Below are 27,392 nucleotides of genomic sequence, written 5' to 3'. Positions count from 1 at the left end.
TTGTTGAAGTCAGTTTGATGGACGCATGGAGGTTGAATATACTATTCTCTCTGCCTTCGTGTGTTTTTAAATTTCCATAACAAAATGTTGAGATATATATTAGTGAGTGACAGGAAGTAAAATAGCAGGGGCCAGATCACAAAGGGCCTCCTGTGCCCGGTGGAGGAGGCTGGACTTGATCCTACAGGTAAGGGGGCCATCTAAGAGTTTTAAGCCAGAGTAGCCTGATCAGATTTACATTTTAAAAAGATGGCTCGGGCCTGGCCCCGTGGCCTAGTGGTTAAGTTTGCGCACTCTGCTTGGGCGGCCCAGGGTTTCTCCAGTTCGGATCCTGGGCGGGGACATGGCACTGCTGATCGAGCCACACTGAGGTGGCATCCCACATGCCACAACTAGAAGGATCCACAACTCAAAATATACAACTATGTACCTGGGGGCTTTGGGGAGAAAAAGGAAAAATAAAATCTTAAAAAGATGGCTCTAGCTGCTGGGACAACAGAAATGAGGCTGCTGAGGCTTGGCACCAAAGTGGCTGCCTATGAGAAGCCTCTGTTTACCTCAGATGGAGTCCTAGCACCTTCCTCCCTCTGCCCACAGTGCCTTTCTTCTCACCACTTGGTGAGAGAGAGAACGTGTGTGTGTGTGTGTGTGTGTTTAATGGAAATATTTTTATTTATTTTGCAATATCTACTTGAGGTAAAAACATTCAAACAATGCAGATAATGGTTCCCTCATAACCCTACACCTCAGCGATAGTTTGCTAATAGCAAACTATTAGCAGTTTGGTGTTTATCTTTCCAGACTTTTAAAAATTTATTCCATAAATATATATTGACGACCTACTATGTACCATGCAATGTGCCAGGCACTGGGGTTACATCTGTGGACAAAACAGATGACAATCCCTCTCCCCAAGGAGCTGGCATTATGTGTTTATGATCATTTGACTTTACATGAATGAAATCATACTGTTTGGTAAGCTGATTTTTCTCACTTCATTATATGCCATGGACAGTTTTGCATATCAATCCACAAAGAACTACCTTATTCATCTTTTATTATGACCTATTTCGACATACGAAAAGTATGGCTCACCTAATCCCTTAAAGTGGTCACGTTATGTGGATGCTCCAAAATTTGTTTAACCTGTCCTCTAATGATGAACATTCAGAATTTTCTCGTTTTTCCTTACAAATAAAAACACTGCACAACAAAAAAACAAGTAGAGCTAATAAACAAATTCAGCAAAGTTGCATGGTACAAGGTTAAAAAAACAAAAATCAGGGGGCCAGCCCAGTGACACAGCAGTTAAGTTCCACGTTCCACTTCTCGGCGGCCCAGGGTTCACCGGTTCGGATCCCGGGTGCGGACATGGCACCACTTGGCAAGCCATGCAGTGGTAGGCGTCCCACATATAAAGTAGAGGAAGATGGGCACAGATGTTAGCTCGGGGCCAGGCTTCCTCAGCAAAAAGAGGAGGACTGGCAGTAGTTAGCTCAGGGCTAATCTTCCTCAAAAAAAAAAAAATCAGTTGTGTTTCCATATCAATGAACAATCTGAAAAGGAAATTAAGAAAACAATTCTATTTACAATGGCATCCAAAAGAATAAATTCTTAGGAATAAACTTAACCAAGAAGGTAAAAGACTCGTATACTGAAAACTATAAAATGTTGCTGACAGAAATTAAAGAAGACACAAATAAATGGAAAGACATTTGTGTTCATGGATTGGAAGACAATTTTGCTACGGTGTCAATACTACCCAGACTGATCCACAGATTCAATGCAATTCTGATGACTTTTGCAGAAATAGACAAATCCATCTCGAAATTCATATGGAGTCTCAAGAGACCCTGAATAACCAACGCAATCTTGAAAATAAGAACAAAGTTGGATGTTTCACACTTCCTACTACAAAGCTATAGTAATCAAAATAATGGGTTACTGGCATAAGCACAGACATATAGATCAATGGAAGAGAATCGAGAGCAGAGAAATAAACCCATACATCTACGGCCAACTAATTTTGCACAAAGGGGTCAGGTCCATTCAATAGGAAAAGAACAATCTTCTCAACAAAGAAACTGGGACAACTGGATTTCCACACACAAAAGAATAAAGCTGGACCCCTACCTCACACCATATACAAAAATCAATTCAAAGTGGATCATAGACCTAAATATAAGAGCTAAAACCATGACATTCTTAGAAGAAAACAGTGGGGTAAATCTACATGACCTTGGGTATGGCAATGGATTCTTAGATATGATACCAAATGCAGAAGCAACAAAAAGAAAAATAGATAAATTGGACTTCATCAAAATTAAAAATTTTTGTGCTGCGAAAGACATTATCAAGAAAGCTAAAAGATAGCCTACAGAATGCCAGAAGATATTTGCAAATCATATATCTGATGAGGATTTAGTATCCAGAATATACAAAGAACTCAGCAAAAAGACATACAGAGGCTGGCTCCGTGGCCGAGTGGTTAAGTTCGCATGCTCCGCTTCAGCGGCCCAGGGTTTCGTGAGTTCAGATCCTGGGCATGGACATGGACCCCTCATCAGGCCATGCTGAGGCAGCATCCCACATGCCACAACCAGAAGGATGTACAACTGGAATATACAACTATGTACTGGGGAGCTTTGGGGAGAAAAAGAAGGAAAAAAAATGAAGATTGGCAACAGATGTTAGCTCAGGTGCCAATCTTCAAAAAAAAAAAGGCATTCAACCCAGTTTAAAACTGGGCAAAGAATTTGATTAAACATTTCTCCAAAGAAGACATACAAGTGGACAAGGAGCACATGAAAAGATGCTCAACATTGTTAGTCATTAGGAAAATTCAAATCAAAATCACAATGAGTCGCCAGTTTATTTCTATTTGGATAGCTGTAATCAAAAAAATCCCAGAAAATAAGAAGAGTCTACAAGCATATGGATAAATTGGAACCCTCGTACATTACTGTGGGAATGTAAAACTGTGCGGCTGCCGTGGAAAACAGTTTGGCAGTTTTTCAACAAGTTAAACATATGACCCACCAATTCCAGTCCTAGGTATATATTCCAAGAGAATTAAAAACAGATGTTCAAATACTTGTACATGAATGTTCATAGCAGCACTATTCACAATAGCCAAAAGGTAGAAACACCTCAAACATCCATCAACGATGAATAGATAAACAAATTGTAGTATATGCATACACTGGAATATTATTAAGCCATAAAAAGGAATGAAGTACTGATAGGTTACAGTACTTGAAAACATCATGCTAAGTGAAAGAAGCCAGACACCAAAAGTCACATAGTAAATGATTCCATTTATATGAAACATCCAGAATAAGCAAAACGATAAAGACAGAAAGCAGACCGGTTGTTGCTAGGCCTGGGAAGAGGAGGAAGTTGGGAATAACTGTTTGATGGGCATGGATTTTCTTTTGAGATAATGAAAATGTTTTGAAACTAGGTACAGGTGGGTGTTGCACAACATTATGAAGGTACCAAATGTCACTGAATTATTGATTTTAAAATGGTTAATTTTGTGTTATGTGAATTTTGCCTCAAAAAAATCATTACAATGAAGATCTTCTTGATTACACCCTTGCATATTTGTTGTATTATTACCTTATGATAAATTTGTTGAAGTGGAACTTCTGGGTCAAAGGGCACGTACATTAAAAACAAAGAAAACAGATGATAGATATTGATCCCCAGAAGTATTGTCCCAATTCACAGTCCCACCAACACTTATACAAATGTGGCTGCTCCCGAGAACTTCATCTTTACTCGTGTAATGGGTCAAAATCGCTCACTGCTTGAATCTTTTTCTGACATTTTATTAGTGAAGTTGGACATGTTTTATATGCTCAATAGTGAGTTATTATTATTATTTTCTTTTTTGGGTGAGGTAGATTCGCCCTAAGCTAACACCCTCTGCCAATCTTCCTCTTTTTTTTCTTGCTTGTGGAAGATTGTCCCTGAACTAACATCTGTGCCAATCTTCCTCTATTTTGTACGTGGGTTGCCACCTCAGCATGGCTGACAAGTGGTGTAGGTCCGTACCCAGGAACTGAACCCCCAAAGCTGTGATCCCGGGCCACCGAAGCAGAGAGCACTGAATTTAACCACTACACCATGGGCCAGCCCCAGTAAGTTATTATTTAACTCTCTGTCTTTCACATTTCACTCGAGACCTTTCCCACCTCTCTGTGTCAGCATTCCTGACTGGCACATAGTCGGACCTCAGTCGATGTTGTAAGTTGTTAAAGTGGTGACTACAAGATCCTCCTGGTTCCCGTGGGGCCCAGGCTAGCTCTAGACATCCAGCGCAGTTCCAATGTATCCAACCCCCAAAAGTCCCCTAAATGCCTTTTGAAAGACGCTGCTGGGAACCACACTGAGCGGCATGGAGGGCATGGGTTTGCACTAGTTAGAAATGGAGATGAAGGCAGAATAAGGGTGAGAACGTGGGTTGAACCGGGGAGTGGGGATAATGTTTATATGTGCATGTGAATGGAGACAAGCAGAAGAGAAACTACCAACATCACAGCTGTGTACTGGGGGGAGGGGGCGGGCAGGGACGACTATCATTTCTCAAGGCCCACTCCAGTCCTCTCTGGCGTGCTCCTCTGCCGGGCTGGTGGCACCACTCACTATCCTGCAGTTTTCCTGCCAGATGGGGCTGCCTCCTCCAAAGGTGCCTGTCAGCTCCCTGGCATGATCCTGCGGTTACCAGCCTGGAAGGCTGGAGGGAGGGAAAAACTGCCATCCTTCCCACCCTACCCTCTCTGTCCATGAGTTACTGGGCTCTCCTCTACCACCCTCCATCTGGCTTTCACTCATATCTTTTTCTCCTTTGAGGAATATTCTGCAGAATCTGTTTCATATTCCACTCCTGAGCCCATTTAGCTAATCTCTGCTCCCATCTCCCCTCTGACTCTCATGCAATTTCTCTCTTCCACATCCAGAAGCCAGACTCTCCAGCTCAGCCATTCCTTCATTCAACAGATATTTATCATGGCCTGCTATGGACCAAGCAGTGTTCTAGACATTGGGAGTACAGAAGTGAACAAAACACAAAAGTTCCTACCCTCATGGAGTTGTGCATTCTAGCTGGGGAGACAGATAATAAAAGTAATATGGCAAGTGGTGATCAGTGCTAAGGAGAAAAATAAAACAAGGTAAGAGTTGAGAGTGATGGGGTTGCTGTTTTAGATAGAGTGCCCAGGGAAGGCCCATTTGAGGAGGTGACATGAGCAAAGACTTGAATGCAGTGAGGTGGCAAGCCATGTGACTATCCTGGCAAGAATGTTCCAGGCAGAGGGAACAGCAAATGCAAAGAAAGTGAGACAGGAACCGCCTTGTCATGTCCGAAAAACAGAGAGGCCAGTGTACCAGAAGCTGAGGGAATGAGGGGGAGGGGGGAAGAAGAGAGTATGGTGAAGTAGGAGGGACCAGGTCATAGCGGCCACTGTAAGGACTTTGACTTTTGCCCTGGGTGGGATGGAGAGCCATTGGAGGCTCGCGAGCAGAGAAGAACAGGATCCCTCTGGCTGCTTGTTGAGAACAGACTGTAAGGGACAGGGCACGAGGAGAGCAACAAGACCCCTGAGGAGGCTGCTGGCAGTGATCTAGGTAAGAGATGGCAGTGGCTTGGACGAGAGTAGTTGCTGTGGAAGTGGTAAGAAGTGGCTTGGATCCTGGATGTATTTTAAAGAGAGAGCTGACAGAATTGGCTGATCAGCTGGACACAGGGTGCGAGAGAAAGAGAAAGGCAAGGTCTTTAGTCTGACAAACCTGGCGAACAGAGGTGCCATTTACTGAGCTTGAGAAGCTGCGGTGGGGGAGGAGGGGACAGGGGACAGGGGATCAAGTGCCTTATTTGGCCGAGTTCAGGAGAGAGAACTGGGATCTCTCCCGGAAGCTTAGGGCTTGGCTCGATTGCTTGCTGGTGGGGGTGGAGGGTGGATGGAGAAGGTCGAGGCAACGAGCGTGCTTTACTGAGTAACAAGCTGTACCGAGCTCCATGTATATCTGCCTGCGTCACCTTCAGTGAGCACAATATCAAGGCTGAATTTCTTAAAGTGGCATCCAAGCTCCTGTGACCTCACCAAACCCATCCTGTGCTGTTCTCCTAGTTCCCATCAATGCCTTTGCACAAGCTGTCCCCAACACCTGGTGAATGCTGGCCTTCAGCTCAGACGTCACCCCCTCCTATCTCCCGGTTGATTTTATTAATGTCTGCTTTTTGATCTCCCCCACTGTACTGGGAAATCCTTGAAGGCCAAAGTGGCACGTTGGTCCTCTCTGAGGCCTTGGTGACCAAAGCAGAGTGGAGCAGGGGCTCAGCTGGAGTTTGTGGCCTGAGGGAACAACTGCATAGGAGTAACAGCCAGCCCTGAGCCCACCCCGGTGGGTCGGGAGGCCCGACTTCCCACACAGTCATATGTGACAATGAGGAAAACAGGGCCAAGGAGGTGAAGTCAGGCTTGGAACTGGACTCGAATTGGAAGGCTGACTCCAACCCCCAAGCAGCAGGGAACAGGAGTCAGGGAAGAGTAATTACTCACATGTGTATAGCACTTCAGTTTATAGCCACAGACGTTATCTCACTCAACCCTGGCACAGCCTCATAAGGTAGGTATTCTTATTTTCCCCACTCTACATCTAAGGAAACTGAGGCCCAGTGAGCTAAAGTCACTTACCCAAGGTCACACAGCTAGGAAGTGGCAGCCTCGAGACTTGAACCAAGGTCAATCTGATGGCAGAGCCCCATGCTCTCCATATCACACTAAGCCTTGCCTCGAGCTGGCTGGGAAGGTGACCGGTCGGGTCTCGGCAGCCATTATCCCCTCCCTACCTATCCTGACTGTGTTCCAGCTGGGATGGTAGCATGAATTGGCGTTTACTCATCCCCTCAGAGTGGGCAAGGCCGGGGCCACAGAGCCTGGGACTCAAACATAGCAAGGAATCATCCATATTGGAGACTCCGAAGGTAACACTTTTCCCAAAGGAAGAGGTTTGAAGAAAATGTATGAGAAGTGCAAAGAGAGGCTGTGGGAACCTTCTGCACCCCCCGCCCCGCCCCCCCCCTGCCCCGGGCCTGCTGAAGGTCTGCCCTGCCCAGGAGAGGGAAGCTCCACCCGCAATCCCCCAGCCGAAAGTCCCCTGGAGAAGTCCTTCTCGAGGGCCATGCTTTCCTTCCGGTTGGGCGCTGGGCCTGGACGGTTCTTGGCTGGCAGCAGTTGGGCCCTCGCACCTGTCGGTCCAGCTCCCCTGCTTCACAAACACACGCCCCCAGCGAGCGCAGCGCTGCTTCCAGACAGCCAGTCACTTAGGCCTCCCCCCACTTTGGGCCGTTTTCTTTCTCATTTGATTTCTTTTCCTTGCCTTGTTTTCTTCCCAGGCACTCACTCTCTCACTCTTTCGCTCTTTCTCTCGCTCTCATTCATTCTTTCTTTCTCTCTCCATTGAATACATTTCTTTCCGCTCAGTCTGTCTCTTTTCCCCTGACACTAACCAGGTATCAATACAGTGCTAGCTTCCTCCTCTGTAACAGTGAGAGGTTCGGATGAGGTCGTCTCTCCAGTCCCCACCGCTCTGACATTCAGTTTTGAGGAAAAGGCAAGAGCCTGTTAGGGGAGGGGGGAGCTAAAGAGCAGGAAAGGGAGATAAAACCAGGCAGAACTGGATCCAAATCCCAGCATCCTCACTTGCTAGCTACGTGACCTCAGCAAGGTTGCCTCACCTCTCTGAGCTTCCTTCCTTCATCTGTAACATGGGACTGATAATAATAGTGACAACCTCACATCAGGGGAGCAGGGGGTGTGAGAATCGACCTCGCTCATGGATGGGAAAGGCCCTTATATATATGTACATATATATATATATATATACATATATATATACACACACACACATATATGCATATAAGAGGCGGGTCCCAGCGGGCATTGCTTAGAAGGTAGTGAGGGCCAGTGGTCACCAGCAGAGGCCCTGGGGCCAGTTTTCTTGGTTCGAATCCTCAGCCCAAAACATACAGGGTGTAGAATGTTGGCAAGCTGACTAACGTCTCTGTGCCTCAACTTCCCTATCAGCCAAATAGAGATGAGGTAATCATAGTATTAGCCTTACACCTCAGATTGTTGTGGGGATTAGATGAGAGAAGTACAGAGCTCTAAGAACACTGAGGGTCTGTCACTGAATAAGTGCTCAGAAAACGTTACCATTGATATTTTTCATCGGAGCTCGTAGGACTGGAACTCCGCTGAGGAGGTGTTCTTCAGGGCGATGGGCCACTGCAGGAGCCGAGTCATGTGGAGGGCAGACTCATGTCTCTGCAGGGCCTCCAAGTGTGCACCCCACCCAGGGACACCTGCAAGTCAGCTTGGTTCCTCTTGCAAAGCCGTGCAACCTGGGGTGAGGGTTGAGTAAAGCCCAGAGGGAGCAGCACCTGTTTCTAATCAGGCCTCCCAGAGGAAGAGCCTTTCTGTGATTAGCCCAAGGAGAAGGGATACACTAGCTGAAGGACACCGCCCCTGTGTCAAGGCAGGAGAGAGGCCTTGGGTAACGGGGCCTGTGGGCCTCTCTGCGTGGCTGGCAGCAGAGTCTGCACCCTGACCCCTGAGGTACCCTAGATCCTTGATCCATCTCTAGCTCTCATCGCTGATCCCCAGAGGGACGAGAGTCATGGCTGTGGGGATCAGGGGAAATGTTTCCAGTCCCCCAAGTTGTACATGCAAAATGAATCCTAACCACGTTCACCCAGCCGTGTTTGTCTGAGCAGACCCCAGACCCAGAGTTAAGGGCCAAGAGAGGCAATAGGGGCTTCTGGTCCAAGCTGGGAGACTTCTCTTGTCCATGCCAGCAGGGGCTCTGATTGGAGGAAAACTGGGGTCCTTGGATGGATGAACAGTGGAAGCTTGAGGCCTCATATGCAATGGGATTGGGAGGCTGGGAGGGCAGGGCCCCAGAGCCCAAGAGAGGTGAGCGCAGGAAATGCTCCCAGCATGGAGATGAGGTTGAGGGCCAAGGGGCTGCAACATCACCTCAGGGCTCAGGTAAGGGGAACAGTTTGAGCCCTACGCTGCAGGGAGCAGGCTAGACTAAAATGGCCTCATCTTCTTAAGGAAGAAGTAAGCTGAAAGACACTGCACTGGCCAGAGTGGGGGGATGACAGAAAAGGGAGAGCAAACAAGACCCCAAACAAAGGTTTACATTCTAGAAGCTAAAGCGAAACTAGGGAAGGCCTGGTATGCTCGAGGCCTGGCCAAAATGTATTTAGCAAAGTGAGATGGGGCCCTGGTCACTCCCTGGCACAGGGAAACGTATGGACTGAGATCCCCTCACCCTACCCTTTAGGGCTTTGAAGCATGTGTCCATGATTGCGCTGGGCTGGAGGGGCCGGGGAGGGGAGAGGAAGGGAGAACTGAGGTGAAAACCCAGCCTCAGGGCCCTGAGGAGAAAGCCCCTCTCTGTGTGTCTGCACCGGTGGAGAGAGGCAGGGGAATGTCCCCCACAGTTTGGCCAAAAGTCATCCTGCCGATTGCTCTTTTTGACACAACCTCACACTTTCTTTCCAGCCCTATATTCCTGGCTGTGTGCAAGCTATTTCCACTTGGATGTTCTGCCAACAGCTTAAACTAAACACGCTTAAAGCAGAGTTTCTCTTCCCCCACAAAGCCTCACACCTTCCCAAGGCCTCCAGCTTCCCGCTGACACCCCAACAGCAAAGAGCGCAAGGCCTGGCCAGCCTGGCTGCCTCTCTTTCTCTCCTACCCCAGCATCTCTCTCCCTCCCTGCCTTGTACAACACTGTGCTCTTCCCTGCGGAATATTTTTCAGAGGCATCTTTGCCACCCCGCAGGCTGCAGCCCTCTCCCCCCATGCACGTCATCCCTAGAGATTCCTGCCACAACCCCTAGAACTGGGCTCCCCTCTCAAGGTCTCTCCTTCAATCTGGGCCACGCATACATTCTGGCCACACACACTGACCATTTACTGCAGTGGGTGTGGCGGAGCATCCATTCTCGAAGAAAGAAAAGCATAGACACACATAACAGAGGAACAGGTAGCCTAGTGGGAAGAGTTTGCCTTAGGAGTGAGTCAGACCTGGCTGTGAATCCCAGCTCTGCTGCTTACGAGCTGTGTGATCTTGGGCTTGGTATTGCACCTCTCTGTGCCTCTCTCTCTAAAACCGAGATGGTAGTGTTGACTTCCTAGCGTTCTTGTGAAGTCGAATGCTAGAAGGGGGCACAAAGAAGGGGCATACACTAGAATGACGTCCCCAAAGGCTGGAGTGGGCAGAGCCATGAAGACGGTTCCCAAGGGTACAAGAGGCTGGGTGGCCAGAGTTGTTTGTATAGTTGCGGTTTTCCCATTGCATATAAATAACAGGAAATCAAGTACGGAATCAATTCAACTGGACCCAATTCTTGACCCTTTCCAAAACTTCCTCCACTCCCTTGTGTCATCAGGAAACCAAGGCTACAATCTACGAGGATGCCCTGTTATCACTCTTCTCTTGTCTCAGTTTTCTGTTTCTCAAGGCCCTTTCCCCAGTACTAATCTTATTTCCTCTCTTCTTCTCCTTTGTCTTCTCTTCTTTTCAATCCTTCTCCTTTTTCTTAACACAGGAGCAGAAGCGAGTGCCTGTCCAAGCCCGCTGGCCTGGGGCAGAGGAATGTGGCCACTCCCTCCGCGGGCGGCCAGGCCCAGGCGCTCACTCGGGCTGGCAGGGGCAGGCGCAGAGCTGGGGAGGCTCCGGCACCTTGCTCTGAGGGGCTGGAAAGCACTACAGACATTAGCTCATCACTCCCTGGCAGAGGCCGACCGGTCTGCTATTCTCACTAGCATCTTCCAGATGGGGAAATGGAGGCACAGCCACACTCAGTGTGGTTGCAGACTCGCAGGATCCCAAGGTGGCTTCTGGGCAGGGTCTGCAGATAGAGCAAGCAGAGAAGGGCCACCCAGACTTCTCTAAATGGACTTCTATTCCTTGAGATCGTCAGGGGGAAGGAAGGATATAGGCAAGAACTGTGCTCCAGACTGCAGTATCTGAAGGGGGCAGCAGGGGAAAATGGGGGAGCCTGGCTAGGACCCACCATCTCCTGAGCCCCCCACACATGAAGGGGCCCCCAAACAGCTGCGGCTTCACTTACTAGCCCATTAGGAAGGACTCACTAGTCTTCCTGAGAAGATGTCTGCCCCGTCCATTACCTCTGGAGTCAGAGGCAGCGGGATAAAGTCTGCATGGCCAGACACCAAAGGGTTAACTATGATGCGGTTGGGTTATTATGTTTCCCTCCTGGTGCTTTTCTGTTATTTCCAAATTCTGTGCAGGGAACAATTATGACGTTTATAACCAGACAAAATGTTAATTATTTTTAATTATGAAACAGGAGAAGCAATTGGGATGTGGTGATGAGCCCTGGGTGTGGAGTGAGGCTCCCCAGGTCAGCCCACTCTCTTGCTTCCCGGTTGTGTGATCTGGGGCAACTGACTTCACCCCTTTGAACCCCAGGTTTCTATAAAATGGAGATAGTCAGCCCTACAGGGTTAGCATAAGATTAAAAAGGATAATATATGTGAAAATGCTTTTTAAAATATATTTATGGAACTTTTCAAACATATACACAAGTACACATTATAATGAAGACCCATGTACCCATCTTCAATAATTACCATCTTACTTCAACTCTATCCTCACCCGCTTTAGTCCCATCCCCACTGGAATATTTTAAAGCAAATCCTAGACGTGCCCTTTTTTTCCATAAATACTTCAGTACCGAACTGCTTTTTACAGTTTTTCATGATTAAAAACTAATACATGGTGACTGTAAAAAATTTGGAAAATGAAGAGATCATGTACAAAGGAGAAAACAAAAATCACCTATAACCCCACCACCCAGAGACAACCACATTTTGGAGTAGTCTATGATTTATTCTATGCACATATATATACATTTTTAACAAAAGTGGGATCCTACTATATATGCCATTTGTAGGTATCATTTTATTTTCATTATAAAAGTAATAAAAATCATATTACAGAAAAATCAAGAGATGAGGGGAAATTACCCATAATCCTTTATCACTTAATATAAAAACTGTTAATATTTTAAAATATTTTCTTCCCATTTTTTTCAATTTACATACATACCTTTAACGCAAGTGGGATTGTACTGATTATGCATTTTTCAAATTATGAATCTGTTTTAATTGTAAGAAAATAATATAATCATATTGCAGAAAAATAAAGGAAAAAAATATCATCCATAATCCCACTACCTCAATTGTAACCACTGTTAACAATTTTGGTGTATTTCCTTCCAATATTTTTCCTATGCACATATAACTTTAACAAAAGTGAGAGCATACTGTTTATGCAGTTAACTACAAACATATTTAGTTATAAGAATAATATAACCATATTGCATAACACGGAGAAAAGAAGAAAAACATCACTCCTAATCCTGCCACCCTACCGACACTGCTGTTGGCTCGGTGTTTTCCTGACGGTCGCTTCACTGCCCATATTCATACGGGCTCGGAAACATACTGAGTATTTAATTTTCTACTCTTTGTGCCCTTTGCAACTTGGCATCATATTTATGCAACTTTGTACCCAGCATTTTTTTATTTAATATTTTGTTGTGAACATTTCCCCATGAATAAAAGAGTTTTTGAGATCAGGATTTTTTTTAGTGTCGAGGTACCAAGGGACACTCTGTTACCATGGACATTTCGATGGCTTTCCAGTTTTCACCATTATAAACAGTTCTGCTCCAAACATTCTGGAACAGTTTTGTGCTTTTTAACTTTTCTACACACATATTGAGTATATGTTTCTGGAGACCACTCCGTATGTTTGTGGGCTGTCCTGTAAAAAGTGATCATCTTTTACTGGTCTGTAATTTACTCCTGTCACATGGCTCAGGCAACCCTTGGTCCTGGAGGGTGGGGTTTTGAGAACAAATCTGCATTTTCCTCTCCCTCCCCTTCCTGAGTTTATAAACCTCCTTCATCCCTTCTCAGCCGGGTCTTTAAATTAATCAGTCGGCAAGTATTATTGAACCTGAAGCATGCGAGCTGAGGCACGGCTGGGAGGCAAAAGGAAAAGAGCCAGAAGGCGCAATCACAGCATTTGCTGACCGCTTACTACACAACAGCACCAACCAGGCTAAGCTTTTCCTTCCATCCTTGCAACAACCCCAGAGCCGCTACCCTTATTATCCCCGTTTAACAGATGAGAAAACTGAGGCTCAAAGAATGGAGCCACTTGGCCTAAGATCGTACAGCTAGTAAAGGGCAAAGTAGGGATTTAAACACAGGCAGGCGGACTGACCCCTGAACCCCGACGCTTGACCACCTGTCTAGAGGGCCTCCTTACCCTCCCAGGCAGCGAGGTGTAGGGGTGAGAGTAAGGACTGCAGTCAGCCTGACCCGGATTCAAACACCAGGCCTCCTGGCTGTGTGAACTTGGGCAAATCTCTGGGACTCCATTTCACCTTTGGTAAACCCTAACTCACAGGGCTGTCGTGGAAATCAAATGAGATGATGGATGGGAACATGCCAGGCCCAATACTGGTGCACAGAATGTTCTTGCTGAGTGACCACCCCTGTTCCCTCCTTGCTTGGTGAGCCCGCGGTCTAGTTACGAAGTTAGAGATAAGAGTTCAGCGGAGAACTCTGAGCTCGGCTGGAGCCAACTGGGAAGTCAGTGATCCACGGCATATTTGCAGAGAAATGCAAATGTCTCCTTTGCTCTCTCTGCCTCTGCAACTAACCTCCTCTCTCATCTCCCCCAAAAGGAAAGGGGTGGCTTTTGTGCTCCAAAGCTGAGTGCTTGAAGCCTCTCTCTTTCCTGCTCCCAAGGAGGTGTACAGTGGAGACGACAGGAAGTCACTAGTGGGGAGACCCTTTCTGGCATGTGGGCACAGAGAAACGTGGCGGAGGGCGCTCCTTTTTCTGCCCTTCAATGGTCCGGATGGGGGAGGGGGCTGGCTGTGGAGCAACTGCTCCGGAGACACTCCAGAAGCCGAGATGAACATATGCCTCTTTCTAACAATTGGCCTGGGAGCCATCCAATAGATGGAGGGCGGATCCGCCACCTCCCGGATCCGGAGCCTGCAGCGGAGATGCTGCCGTTTCCAGACCCGCTCCTGAGCGGGGGCGGAGAGGGAGGGAAGGTCGGAGGTCCAAATTAGCAACACAATATGAAAGCCTAGGGTCGCTCATCTCCCGCAAACACCAAGATGGCTCGAGAGTGTATTTCACGTGCAAACTCTGTGCAGTTTTAGGGTCCCGACTGATGCCGCCTTTTATCAGAGGGAAACTGGGCACGACCCACGGGCTTTGGGCAAAGTGAGAAAGTGCAGCGATGGTGTGTGGCGTGTGGTTGTTACCGGGGTTTGTGTTGGAGTAGGGTGGGGGGAAGGAATGGCGACGCTCAAGGCAGCTTTTGGCGCTGGGGAATGGATTTACCTGGCGTCCGGAGCATTCGCCCCAGCTTCCTCCAAGTGTCAAAGAAGGGCCTTGATCCGTCCCTCCATTTGCTCTCCATGTTTATGTCAGTAAGCCGGTCAGCCCGTCAACAAACAGAACTTTGTTCAAAGAGCAAATGCAGGGCACTTGAAGATACTAAAAAAAGAAAAGGAAAAGGAAAAAGGAAAGAATGAAAGAACGAAAGGAAGAAAAAGAAAAAAAAGACCTTTATGTCTTCAAATCCAATTAGGAAGACAGAACATATATATAGTGAAAATGACTTCATGACATCCCCCCCCCTTTTCCTTAACATCAGGACTTTTTTTAAAGAGCATGTTTTATAAACAGTGTAAACTGAGTAGTTCTTCTGAAAGGGGCCAAAAAAGGGAGTTTGGTAGAGGAGTAATCCTGGTGGCCTTCCTGTAAGGGGTGAGATGGGAGTTTGTTGGCCACAAGGAACAGGAACTGAGATGAAGGAGAAGAAGCAGACCTCTTTCCCATAAAGATTTGTAAGATAATATCCCAACCCGAGAAAGGTGTGCTCCAAATGCAAAATGTTATTCTGGCTAGATGAGAATGATTATATAACCACAACAAAATAACCTGGCATCGTGGGAAGGCAGGAGGAATCCCCGCGAGCCCCCTGGGCAAGCTCCTCGGACCCTGCCTCCTGTTCTTGGCTTTTCGCGAGCCTCGTGAGCTGCCCCTGGCCTCACGGTCCGGGAGGGCGGCACATCTCCGCGTCTCATCTCGCCAGCCTCCTTCCGCCCTGGATGACCACCAGAGAGAATCCCTCGAACCCACCCCCCGCTCAGGCCTTCCAGGGAAGCCACCGCTGACGGACAGGCCCTCCATGAGGCTCTGCCCGGAATCCAGCGACTTTAAGGGGAAAGAAACCCCCAGCCTCGGCCCTTCGATAAGGGAGATGGTGCAGCCCAAAGGGGGCAGACGGGCTCTGAGAAAGCCCTGCAGAAACCCCAAATCCTGCCCCGCCGGCCCCGTCCCGTGTGCATCCCCCTTCTCCGGGTCACAGCTCTCCCCCAACTCCCTGAAGCCCGCTCCGGCCACCCGCTAGATTTAGGTCAGAAAGCAGACACTCACGGCTCTCCCTCACCTCAGCGAAATTACTAAGTGGAATTTATTGGGCAAGTCCATGCGGGGCGGTAGGGAGAGACCGTGTCCCGGGCCCGGGCTCCCGCCAGCTTTAGAAGCGCCACGAGTCGGCCGGGGCCCGGGGCTCGCGGAGTCCACGGCCTGGACCCGCCAGCCCCACCCCGGGAGCCGCGGCCGGTCCCCGGCGCCGCCGGACCCGCGGGGCCGCTCGGACTCCGTTCCCCGGCCGGCCCTTCGCTTTCACACGATCCGCCGTGACTGCACCAGCTCGAGCGCCTTTAAAGGGCCACACACGCCAGCCGCCGCTATAAAATGTTCCCGGCGGCACAGCTGCAGAAGGGGCACCGCTGAGCTGCCGAGAGGAGGCCCGCTCCGCCCGGCTGCCCGCCCGCAGCCCGCCGGCGAGGGGTCGTCCCTGGCGAGGAGGAAGAGGGCTGAGGAAGGCACGGCACCCGCTCTGGCCCTCGGTGAGTATCCAGTTCAGATTTTGCCACCAACTCGCCCACGAGCCAGGACATGTGCTAATAATGCCCTAAGCCGGTTATAAAGACGTGGAAATTGGGGGGAGAGAGAAAAAGGGGGAAAAGGGTCTGTCCTTCCTGGGATTCCTAGCCGAGGCCAGCCTGCTGCCGTGTGCGTGTGCGTCAAGGCTCTCCGGGCAGCAATGGGGGCTTGAGAGCCGGGGCCCCCGCGCCGGGAAGGGAGCGCGGTGGCCGCCACCGCCACCGCCCCGGAGTCAGGCGCCGAAGCTGCGGGCGGGCGGGCGGGCGGGCACGGGCGCGGGCCGGGGCTGCTTGGCGCGGCACGGTGCGGTGCGGCGGCGGCGCGGCGCGGCGGTGCGGGCTTTTCCCAGGCGCCCCGGGGTCGGGTGGCACTGAGCGCGATCGACTCGCGGCGGCGGCGTGCGTGCCAGGGGCTGGGGGCTCCGCCGCTTCGCCCGCGGCTCACCGGGCTCCGCGCTTCCCTCTCTCCAGGGCAGGCGGCTTCGCGGAGGTAAGCCGGGCCGCCGGGCAGGGCGCTGGGCTGGGCGGCGGGGCCGGGGACTCCAGCGGAGCGGGCGTGGGGCGCGGGCGGCGGCCAGGCGGGCCGAGGGGCTCTGGGGGACTTGTTTTCTGTTTGGAGGCTGCTCTGCTGGGGGCAGAGGGGCCGCCGCCCGCCCGTCTGCGAGCGAGCCGGTTCGCTCGCCAGCGCGCCCGCCTGCCGGCCAGCCGGGCCAAGCGCCCGCTTCTCCCGGGGAGACGGCAGGCAGCACCTTTTCTCCCCGCGCCCGCGCTTTCTCCAGCTTGGCTTCCACCGACTTTGCTAATCGCCCGGACCGCATCTGGACGCTCCGGCTCCGGGGCTGCACAAAGCTCAGGTTTCCTTCGGGGGCTGGAGGCGAGAGGGGCTTTTCGGGCCGAGTTCAGCGGAATTGCGGGATGGAAGTTAGCGAATTTGGGCAACTTGCCTCTGCTACCCAGTCGACCTTTGCTCTCCCCCACTCGCACGCCCACACACACGCGCACACCCACGCACACACCCCTCTCCCTATAAACGAGGGCAGCGGGGCCGGGCAGCGCACGGAGTCCCAGCCTCGCGGAGCGCCGGACTTGGAGTCAGACAGACCTGGCTGCGAATCCCGGCTCCGCCACTTTCTAGCGCTGTGACCTTGGGCAAGTTACCGAACCTCTCCGAGCCTCTCTCTTCTCGCAGCGGGGTGATAGCACTGACCACAGGCGGCTTGGCTAGGGGGTAGGCTCAGCCTGCGGCCGCGTCGGCTGCTCCGCGGGCGCTCAGTAAGTGTTGGTGAGGCGCGGGAGTGGCCGCCGCCGGCGCCGGAGTGCGCCCTCGCGCGCGGAAACACCGCGGGGCCCCAAACTCGCCGCGGAGGCCGAGACCCCGCGCCCCTCCCCGCCTGCCCATCCCGTCTCTACGATCGGCTCTTGATGCAGCACTTGCGGGAACGGACGCTCGGGGCCCTGCTGGCCTGGGTGCTCGCGCCCACCGTGCAGGGATGCTCCCTGCTGCACCCAGCTCCGGCGGCTCCACCTGGGATGCGGCAAGGAGGGCAGCCGAGCTGTCCGCAAACAACGGGCCTTTAGTTTTCAGGTGGCGAAACTGACTGGTCTGGTTAGAGCGCGTCCAAGCCAAGCCGCAGTACTGTTTGGATTTTTAAATTTCTCCTTCTGAGTGAGAAAATAGCAATCGAGATGGAGCCATCCGGTTGGTGCCATTTTAACTTTTGGTCCCCCAACAGGTCAAAGACGCGGCCCCCCTACCTGCCTCTCCCTTCTCTCTTCTTCCTCTCCCCTCCCCACCCCCATCTAGGCGGGAGGGGGCTGCCGGCCCACTGGGAGGTCTGAAGCGAAGGGCGAAGGGCGGGCGGCGGGACGGGGACCCAGTTCCCGGGGCCGAGAGGCACCAGCGGGCGAGGAGGCACTTGTTGCTCCAGGTTGCCCAGCCGCCCTCTGGCAGCCGTTTCGCAGTGGTCAGCTCGCGGCTTGGAGAGCGGGCTGGGACATTTCTGCGCTGCCAAGTTTTGCCTTTGAATGGGCTGGGTGGCAGAGTGGGGACAGAAAATCGGGGATGCAGGGGCAGGGATTCCGTTCAAAATTCGATTGCCTCTTCAGATAGATTTAACAACACTTACTGAGCGCCTACGGAGCACAGACCCAGGCCAGGGGTCGGGGCGGGCGGGAGTTGGGGGGACGGCAGTGATGGGAGGCGACAGATCTGAATGGAAACAGGGTCCCGCCTAGGGGAGCTCCCAGCCTGAAGGGGGAGACATGATAAAATGGTCTTCCCCAAGAACTGATATCAGAACAGAGATACTTTTTTCTTGTTTTCTCTATTCCCCCCCCCGCCCCCCCTTCTGTTCCTTTTTGTTATTGTGATTGCTGCTGCTGTTTTTTCTTTTGTACATTCGGGTACCCATGGAGCATAAAGAAGGCTGGATACAAACAGGAAAAGATAGGCAGCCCCCCCCCCTCGGCATTTTTCTTAGGATATGAAAATTGCTTGATCCTGAAGGTGCTGGGCTCTTGGACACAGACGACATGGCTTAGACTCCTTATCTTGTCATCACTGGCTTGAAATATTCTCAGAGAAGAAACAGGGCTCAAATCAAGCAGTGGTGGCAACCCAGCAATTGATTTTTTTCCTCATGTTTTCTTTTTTTACCCCCGTTCTTCCTTTCTCTGTTTTTCTTGCCTCCCTCCCCTACAAGGAAGTGGTGCAAAGATGATAAAGAGAGGTAGTTAAGTGGCCACTTTCTGGAAGTGTCTGAGCAGATTCTTAACGACCACATGGGGGGAGGGAGGTGTCGGGGAGAATTCTAGCCTTGCTGGAAAGATTAGAGACTCTTTAAGGTCCTGAAGATTCTTTGGGCCAACAGGCATTTTTAAATATGAAATTCTACATCTCGAATTCATCATGAAGGCTAGACTGTGTAGGGCTTTAAAAAAAAAAAAAAAGCTTCTAGGAAAATAACTTGAGAGTTTTCAGAGATTTCTTATTTTCTGGTTTGGGGGGTTCTCCTCTCCTCTTCCCCTTATCCTTTGGCACTTGAGCTAGGGAATCATTTCCTCAGGAGCCATCTGAATCATTCCAGGCATGATAATTTGGCCAGCGGGCAGGTGAGGTGTGTGGGCATAGGAGTGCTAGATCCTGCTCCCAGAACCACTGCTACCTGATGAGAAAGCCATTGAGTTTCTGTGCCTCAGTTTCCCCCCAGGAAGAATTATTCCCACCTGTCTCTACAAATGGATGTGGCTGGGCTCAACAGGTGTCCTGGGAAAGCCCAGTGCTGCCGGCGCTCACTTGGAGGTGGCTTGAGGCACGGAGGAAGTTGAGACATCCCTAGCTGCTCTCTGGCTGCCTCAGAGCGCCCAAACCACCCTGATCAGCTTCTCTCACACCCATGCCCAAGGCAGGGCTTTGGAGCCCCATGACATTTGCTTTGGGGACTGATTCCTTCGCTGGGTTGCAGCATCTAGCTTTCTAGGTCTTCCTTGCCCTGACTGCTTCCCACTTTTCTCCCAGTCCAGTGGAGGCCCCAGCTCTCCAGCCCGCATGTCTGTGGTCCGTTGAGACAAGTGCGCTGCTTATTCAGGGCCATACCTGCTCTCAGAATCAGGAACAGTGCCACCCCCCCCTCCACTTGGGCTCTGAAATCACTTGCATGAGGAAGCAGTCACGTGTGTCCCCTCTTGGTGATGTGGGTAGCTGGCTGCCTGGGCAGCACCTGGCCGAATCAAGCACCTTTCCTGCCTCAGGCAAAAGTTCTGGCTTGAGCTCCCCGTCTGCTCAGGTGGCGTCTGGTGTTGAGTCTAACCCTGTCATGGTCCTTGCCTTGTAGCTGTGTGGAGTTGCCCTGCTTCGGGCTCGATGGGGCTTTCTTGCTCAATGAAGCATTTGCCTTATTACCTCTTCTCCCTCACATACAGCGCGACAGCTCCAGCTGGCAGCATCACCTCCCACCAGTTTATCCAACTTCTGCCAAGGCTCTGAAATGCCAACTATGTCAAGGCCTGCACTCGATGTCAAGGGTGGCACCTCACCTGTGAAGGAGGTAACTTTTGCTGTTTTACAGATGGAGACACTGAAGCGTGGAAAGACGAACTGGTCTGTGGCCATGTGGCAGGCCTTCCTCGGGGTGGTATCTAGTGTCCTTTGGCAGAGAGGAGACGGCAGGTCTTTCTCTGAGGAGAATGAGAAGAGCTTCTGCCTAAATGTGCTCAAATCGAACCACTAGGGGTGTTGAAAAATGGCAGGGAAGGGGGCAGAGAAGCAGAATTGGAACAAGACCACTCCATGGAAAAGGTTAAAGTGAGGCTGAGAAAAGGGACAAGGAAATGCCCTTTTTTGAATGGTGAGGTGAAGAGAGGGTCGTGGGAGGGAGATGAGGGCAGCGAACCCACTTAGGATGGCGGGTCTGAGCTCAGGGCTCAGAGCCATGGCAGCAAAAGGATACTCCAGCTGGGAGCCTAACTTTCCAGGGGCGTTCTTGCTGCCCTCCCCACCATTAGCCCCAAATGAGGGTGCATGTAGGAGCTTTCTGGGCCTGATGAAGGGAGAGGGACAAGCCAGGAGCAGGGGTACTATGCTGTGTCTTTCTCTGTCTTCTAGGATGCCAACCAAGAGATGAGCTCTCTGGCCTACTCTAACCTGGGGGTGAAAGATCGCAAAGCAGTGGCCATCCTGCACTACCCTGGGGTAGCCTCGAATGGAACCAAGGCCAGTGGGGCTCCCACTAGTTCCTCGGGATCTCCATCTCCAGTAGGCTCTCCTACTGCCACCCCTCCCACTAAACCCCCACCCTTCAACCTGCACCCCGCCCCTCACCTGCTGGCCAGTATGCAGCTGCAGAAGCTTAACAGCCAGTATCATGGGATGGCCGCCGCCACTCCAGGCCAACCCGGGGAGGCAGGGCCACTGCAAAACTGGGGCTTTGGGGCTCAGGTGGGAGGGGCGGGGTCACTCTCTCCTTCTACCGGTGCCCAGAGCCCTGCTATCATCGATTCAGACCCGGTGGATGAGGAGGTGCTGATGTCGCTGGTGGTAGAGCTGGGACTGGACCGAGCCAATGAGCTTCCGGAGCTGTGGCTGGGGCAGAATGAGTTTGACTTCACTGCGGACTTTCCATCTGGCTGCTGATGCCAACAGTCCCTTAAAGATGGAGGAATAAAGCCACCAATTCTGTTGTAAATAAAAATAAAAGTTACTTACAAAGAGATGGGCCGACTAGAGATTTTTTCATTGAGGTCGAAAGGTGTACAGCATGATCTGACATCCGTCATCTGACATCCGTTTAGCAGTTCTGAGGCCCATGGCGGGGTTGTGGGGGGCTAGCTGAGAGGGAGCTGGGTGTGATGGGAGGAATGGGAAGGACTGGAGGGGACTGTGCACCAAATTCCTACCACTGCCACTGCTATTATCTCTTCAGGAGCCCAAGCACCTAGCTGCATTGCCTTCAGACCCCAGGAACCTATGCCAGGTTGAACACACGGGCTGCCTGGGGGCATTCCCGGAAGACAGACTGATCCAGCCCCTTCTGCAGCCTCCTCGCCACATGCACATCCAAGTCTAAGGGGTTGCCCTGGCCATGTGGCACACACTTCACCAGTTCTGAAAGCCACCCCCACCCACTCTCTAGCCCCAGTCCAATTGACTCATTAAGGCCACATCTGTGCCCTTTTGCCTATGGGCAATAGAAAGGACCTAAGAAGGGTCCTAGGACATGGGAGCTCAGATTTCTCTGGAAAATTGCAAAAGCTATAGACTCCCACCATTAAACTGAGATTCTAGGTGCCTTCTTCAAGTCCCTCAGATAGTTGCTCAACCCCTCCCTCCAAGCCTGGTACACTCTGAGTGGGCTTGTGTCCCCTAACTCTGGCCTCCCTGGCCCACTCTCTATGGGGATAGCCTGTTTCTTTGGGCTGGCCTCTCCAACGTAGAGATACAGATCAGGGCTGGGCTTGACAAGTTCAACTTTTGGGGCTATAGCCTTTGCCCTTGGATTAACTGCTGAAGAGGCAGTGGCTTCAGGAGCATGCCAAGTGACAAGACAGCAGCACTGAATTGAATCTTGGCCTTGAGAGGGCCCCCAACCCAGCCCTGTCCTCATGTTGACAACCCAAGGGCCTGGAGACGCCTCTGCCCACATTTCAGACTTCTAGAGACCTTCTTCCTTGGACATTGTGAAAACTAAACTTCTCAGGACCAGCATCAGGCCTGTCCCATAGCAAGCGCCTTGGAAGGAGCCCCCTGGCAGAGGCAATGCGGTCGATTCAGCACTCCCTGAACACCTGCTCTGGGCCAGGCACTGGGGGCATGAGTTAGATAAAGTTTGTACCTTTGAGGGAGTTCCTCATCTATAAGGAAAAAGGCACCAACAAGTTACAATGAAACACTATTTGCTATAGCAGGGGGAAGATGTTATTCTATCCCAGTAAAGGAAACAGCTCCATCTGCCTGGGAAGTTGGGAAGGCTTCCAGGTATTAAACTGGTCCATTTGTTTGTTTTTGTATCTCACAAGTAATAAACACATGACACAATCTCCTTGTGAAAAGTACAAACTTTGTAGATGAGATTAAAGTACTCTTTGCCCTGCTCCCTCAAGCCTGATCACCTCTTGCTCTCCACAGAGGTAGCAACTGTTTATCCATTTGTGGTGTATCCTTGCTGGCCTTGCTCTGTGCCTTTACACGAAGATGTATCTACCCATAGAAACAGTTGTTTCAAAATAAGACTAGAGTCAGCCAAGGAAAGAATGAGTGAGATGGAAAAGCTGTTACGCAGGGGCAAGTTCCTGAAGGGGGCCGAGGCAGCTAAAGAAGTTCGGCATGCAGGGTCATAGGGCTGGAGGGGGTATGGGAGGAGACGACACGGAAGAAGTTTGCAAGAGGCAGAGCACACAGGGCCTTCAAGGCCAGGTGGGGAGCACGCCTGTAGCCTTAGTACCGCCAGACCTTTGGCTTGTGAAGAACCTCTGGAAGTTTGTAGGGAAGCAAAGAATTAACCGGCTTTGATTTTTAGGATGATCCCACGCAAGATGGATGGTTAGATTCATCTAATGCTGCAAATGGGGAGACATGGGGTTCTGTGGGGGCTGGTGAGGCAGGGGTAGGAAAACAAAGAGGGAAGAACAGAAGCCTGGGAGAGGTGGGGAGAACAGGGAGGGCTCGAGGGCCTGGAGGTCTGTGTGCAGAGAATAGAACAGGACTGGGGGAGGCAGGAAGTGGAGGGGAAGGAGGGAAGCTGTGCTCGGCTGGTGGATTTCAGAATCTGGACAGCTCTAGTGACACAGGGCCAGGGTGGGCTCAGGAACGGGGTCTAAAGCAGAGTGGCAGGATGTAGAAGGAGCCTAGCCCCTAAAAGGCTGGAGGGTTTCCGGGTCCCTCCCCTGCTGGGGCCTTTACAAAACACAATTCCGGCCAAACAAAACAGGTCAGCAGGCTGAATTTGGCACCTGGTCCTCAGCTTGCCGCTCCTGACCTCTGTGAGCTCTGGAGCCCCCAGGATGCCAGCAGCCCTTGGGCTAGTGAGAAGCCCAAGCCAGGGGCTAGTGCCTCTGTGAGGGGGAGGGGCTGCCTTGGAATCATGCAGGTGACAGGGGTGCTGCTGGGAAGCAGATGGTGGTGGGGAATGGCCTGAGCATCCCTAGAGAAGGTGCTTCTGAGTGAGGAGGGAGAGCAGGAGTTTGGGCATGGCAACCCTGCCTCCTGGTGCCAGGGGCCAGAAGTGTGGCCAACTAAGCAGCCTCCTCTGCAGAGGGCTTGGAAGGAGAGGGAAGCAGGGAGCATCCTCCAGAGAGAGCCAGGGCTCTGCTTGGGTGAGGAGGGGCAGGGCGTGGGGCTCTAATTGTTAGAGGGCGGGAGCAAAGGAAGGTCACAGGGCACGATGGGGGGCAGGCAGGGAAGCCTCCACCCCTGCCCCACAATTTCATGTTCAGGCCTCTCATAGTACAACCAGACACGTTCATTAGGTTGCCAGAAGATTCCTGGGGCCAACTCCAAGTCTTTGCCTGGGATAGGTCCTAGGGGCTAGGAAGCAAGGTTCCCAGAAGTACACAGATAAGGAACACTGCCCACCTGCAAGGAGTTTACAGCCTGGGAGCAGATGATGCTATGTAACCAAGAGCACCTCCTGAGAACCAGGAGCTGTTCTGCTCCCTAGGGACAAATTATGGGGACCCTGTCCCAGCTCTCCAGGAACTCACAGTCCAGTGGTGGAGACGGCCACAATCTTGAAGTATGAATTGGATTTCCCTAAGGCAGCAATGCTGGCGGGGGGCTGAGGGGAGGGCATGGCCTTCAGGGAGCAATTGGAGCACAAATAAAAAGATAAAATCAGAGCATGGTATAAACCAGAACCAAGTGTTAGAAAGCCTGTGGCTTTTCCAAGGAAGGGCAGAAAGTCAAGCAGCTTGTCTTCCCTGAAGGACAAGAGGGCTGAGAGAAGGTAAGTGCCAATCAGATCTTGCTGTTGTTTCTACTTTGTTCCACAGGCAAGAGGGAACCTATCATTCCACAAACATGCACTGAGCATCTGCTATGTGCCAGGCGCATGGGTAAGCACTGGGAATATGTGGTGAGCACGTTGCCGTTGCTCTCATGAAACTTGAAGTTTAGCAAGGAGATAGAAAATAGTCAATCACGCAGATAACTAACATTACAAATCATGAGGAGTGACAGGAGGAAAAGGGGCAGGCGCTAGGAAAGACTGTAATGGGGGCTTCATTTCAGTTGCAGTACCAGGGAGGGCTTCTGAAGGTTTGGAATAAAGGAGTGTTGTGGACAGAGTTTACATGAGGAAAATGAGTCAGGCTACTGTGTGCATGACAGATTAGTAATACGGTGGTGCTAGAAAGCTGTTATAGTGGTCCAGACAAGAAGCAACTAAGAAATTAGTCTATGATGAAAATGTAGCATTTCAATGGAGAGTTGTTGTTCAATGAGCACAGCATTTCACTTTTGCAAGGTAACAAAGTTCTAGAAACCTGTTGCACAACAATGTAAACAACTTCACACTACTGACCTGTACACTTAAAAATGATTAAGATGGTATATTTTATGTTATGTACTTTTTACCACAAATTTTTTTAAACTAGCATTTCAAAGCAGAGAAGAAATGATGGAGAATTCAAGAAATGCTTTGGGACAACTGGATATACTACCTCACACTTTACACCAAAATGAATTCCAGATGGACTAAAGATTTAAAAATAAAAAATGAAACCATGGGGGCCAGCCCCCTGGCCAAATGGTTAAGTTCTCACACTCCACTGTGGCAGCCCTGGGTCTCGCTGGTTCGGATCCTGGGTGCAGACATGGCACCGCTCATCAGGCCATGCTGAGGCAGTGTCCCACATGCCACAGCTAGAAGGACCCACAACTGAAATATACAACTATGTACTGGGGGGCTTTGGGGAGGAAAAGGAAAAAATAAAATCTTAAAAAAAAAAAATGAAACCGAGGCCAACTCCAGTGACCTAGTGGTTAAGTTTGGCACATTCTGCTTCAGCAACCCAGGTTCGGTTCCTGGGCGCAGACCTACAGAACTTGTCTGTCAGCGGCCATGCTGTGGTGGTGGCTCACATACAAAAAAAAAAAAAAAAAGAGGAAGATTGGCAACAGATGTTAGCTCAGGGCAAACCTTCCTCTGCAAAAAAAAAAAAAAAAAACCCCAAAAAACAAAAAAAGAAACCATGAAAGTACTAGAAGAAAATATGAGGAGATTTCAAAATAAAATCTTGAAATGATGAGGCCTTTCTGAGAACGACACAAAACCCAGAAGCTATGGAAGAGATTGATGTATTTAACTCCATAAAAAGAAACTGCATGGCAAAAAAACATGCCATAACACAGTGAAAATCAAAAAATAAACAATAAGCTGGGAAAAATATCTGCAACTCATAGTGAATATGAAAACAGCTCTTCCAAATCAATACATCAAAGACCACCAGCCCAGTATAAAAATGGACAAATAATATCAACAAATAATATCAAAATGAACTATAGAAAAAGAAATTAAAATGGTTTTAAAACATCAAAACTATACTAGGGGACTTCCAGTTCTAGAACAAGGTGATATAGACTCCTTTTTCCCTACCCCTTTCCTACAAATACAACTATATACCCAGAAATTATGCAACTGACAATGATGAAAGGACTCTGAAAGCAGGAAAGAAGATGGACTGGCTGGGACCTTCAGGACTTGAGGAATGACAACATGGTGAGTTTCCTCGGTTTTCTTTTTATCTTCCATACGCCCCTAGATTGCATGCCAAAGAGGCCTGTAACCCCAAACCAGCAACAGCCATACACACACACACACACACACACACACACACACGGTCCGATCTGCTTGCAGTAGCAAAGCCCTGGGCTGTCTCTGACGCCACTCCAGAACTGGGACACTAGCAGGCAAACTGATTTGCTTGCAATGGTAGCAGTAGCAAAGCCCTGGGCTCCCTGTTGTCCACACAGTGTCACAAGGAAACTCAGGCACAGTGGCTTCAGCAACTTCCTCCTCCTCCAGAAGATCTCCCAGCAAAAGCCAGCAGCTCAGGGAGGTGCCTTCCGCCCCAGCAGACGGCACCGGCAAGGAGTGAATGGGAGCCCCAGGGAGAAGAGAAGAATGAAGACACAAAACTAGCACTGCAAGGACTCGGAAAACTAAACTATCATCGGAATTACAACCCACAGAAGTAGACCAGAACGTACATTCTAAACCTAAACAGAGCCACTGCCTGCTAAAATAGAAGATTGAAAGGGGATCATGAGTCTCCCAACGTAATCAAAATGTCTGGGATACAATAAAAAATCACTCATCACAAGAAAAGCCAGGAAAACCACAATTTGAATGAGAAAAGACAATCGATTGACACCAAAACCAAGATGAATCAGATGTTGGCATTACTTGACAAGGGTTTTAAAGCAGCCATCATAAAAATTCAACAAGCAATTACAAATTCACTTGAAATAAATTTAAAAAATCAAAAACCTTAGCCAAGAAATAGAAGTTATAAAAAAGAACTAAATGTAAATTATATAATGAAAATAAATAACTGAAGTAAAAAACTCGTTGGAGGGACTCAATAATAGAGTCCAGAGGACAGAAACAGAGTAGAATCAGTGAACTTGAAGACAGGTCAACAGAATTTAGTCAGTCAGAACTCACTTGAACACCAGGAAACTGTGATAAGTTATATATGCATATGATACCGCCTAGAGCAAGCACCAGGAAGAGTATACAAAGCAAACAATACTCAGAATCATTAGAAACAAATTCAAATGGAACCCTAAAATATGTTCAAG

General features: G+C 50.1%; 1 protein-coding gene and 1 long non-coding RNA gene across 13 annotated transcripts; one reads left to right on the top strand and one right to left on the bottom strand.

The window, feature by feature from the left end:
• Nucleotides 1-743: 743 nt before the first annotated feature.
• Nucleotides 744-15,732, bottom strand: LOC139042774 (uncharacterized). Of its 2 annotated transcripts, none has more exons than XR_011499881.1 (3): nucleotides 15,595-15,732; nucleotides 14,481-14,636; nucleotides 744-1,556 (listed from the first exon to the last, which is right to left on the bottom strand). It is a non-coding gene; the product is annotated as an uncharacterized lncRNA (long non-coding RNA). The 2 variants fall into 2 exon arrangements; XR_011499880.1 differs by lacking the exon at nucleotides 744-1,556 and adding an exon at nucleotides 11,412-14,158.
• CITED1 (Cbp/p300 interacting transactivator with Glu/Asp rich carboxy-terminal domain 1) lies at nucleotides 5,495-21,306 on the top strand. 11 transcript variants are annotated; one of them, XM_070502931.1, is made up of 5 exons: nucleotides 16,149-16,232; nucleotides 16,568-16,586; nucleotides 17,675-17,795; nucleotides 20,018-20,142; nucleotides 20,700-21,306. In XM_070502931.1, exons 3-5 carry the CDS (start codon nucleotides 17,783-17,785, stop codon nucleotides 21,225-21,227), a joined length of 666 nt encoding a protein of 221 aa, XP_070359032.1. In that variant the 5' UTR covers nucleotides 16,149-16,232; nucleotides 16,568-16,586; nucleotides 17,675-17,782; the 3' UTR covers nucleotides 21,228-21,306. The 11 variants fall into 11 exon arrangements, with proteins under 11 accessions (XP_014703069.1, XP_044619955.2, XP_044619957.1 ...); XM_070502932.1 differs by having other exon boundaries at nucleotides 16,188-16,226; XM_070502933.1 differs by lacking the exon at nucleotides 17,675-17,795 and having other exon boundaries at nucleotides 16,113-16,226.
• Nucleotides 21,307-27,392: the final 6,086 nt, after the last annotated feature.

The sequence above is a fragment of the Equus asinus genome, chromosome X (assembly GCF_041296235.1).
Source record: "Equus asinus isolate D_3611 breed Donkey chromosome X, EquAss-T2T_v2, whole genome shotgun sequence".
Classification (NCBI taxonomy): domain Eukaryota; kingdom Metazoa; phylum Chordata; class Mammalia; order Perissodactyla; family Equidae; genus Equus; species Equus asinus.
Note: the sequence above shows the minus strand (reverse complement) of the source record. Positions and strands in the feature narration are given on the sequence as shown.

Excerpts from the sequence above, each read along its gene's own strand:
- CITED1 (XM_044764020.2), top strand. The coding sequence starts at position 15,634 with ATGCGGGGCGGTAGGGAGAGACCGTGTCCCGGGCCCGGGCTCCCGCCA. Across the intron at positions 16,061-20,017 it reads GGCACCCGCTCTGGCCCTCG|CGCGACAGCTCCAGCTGGCA; the intron begins GTGAGTATCCAG and ends CCTCACATACAG. Across the intron at positions 20,143-20,699 it reads GCACCTCACCTGTGAAGGAG|GATGCCAACCAAGAGATGAG; the intron begins GTAACTTTTGCT and ends TCTGTCTTCTAG.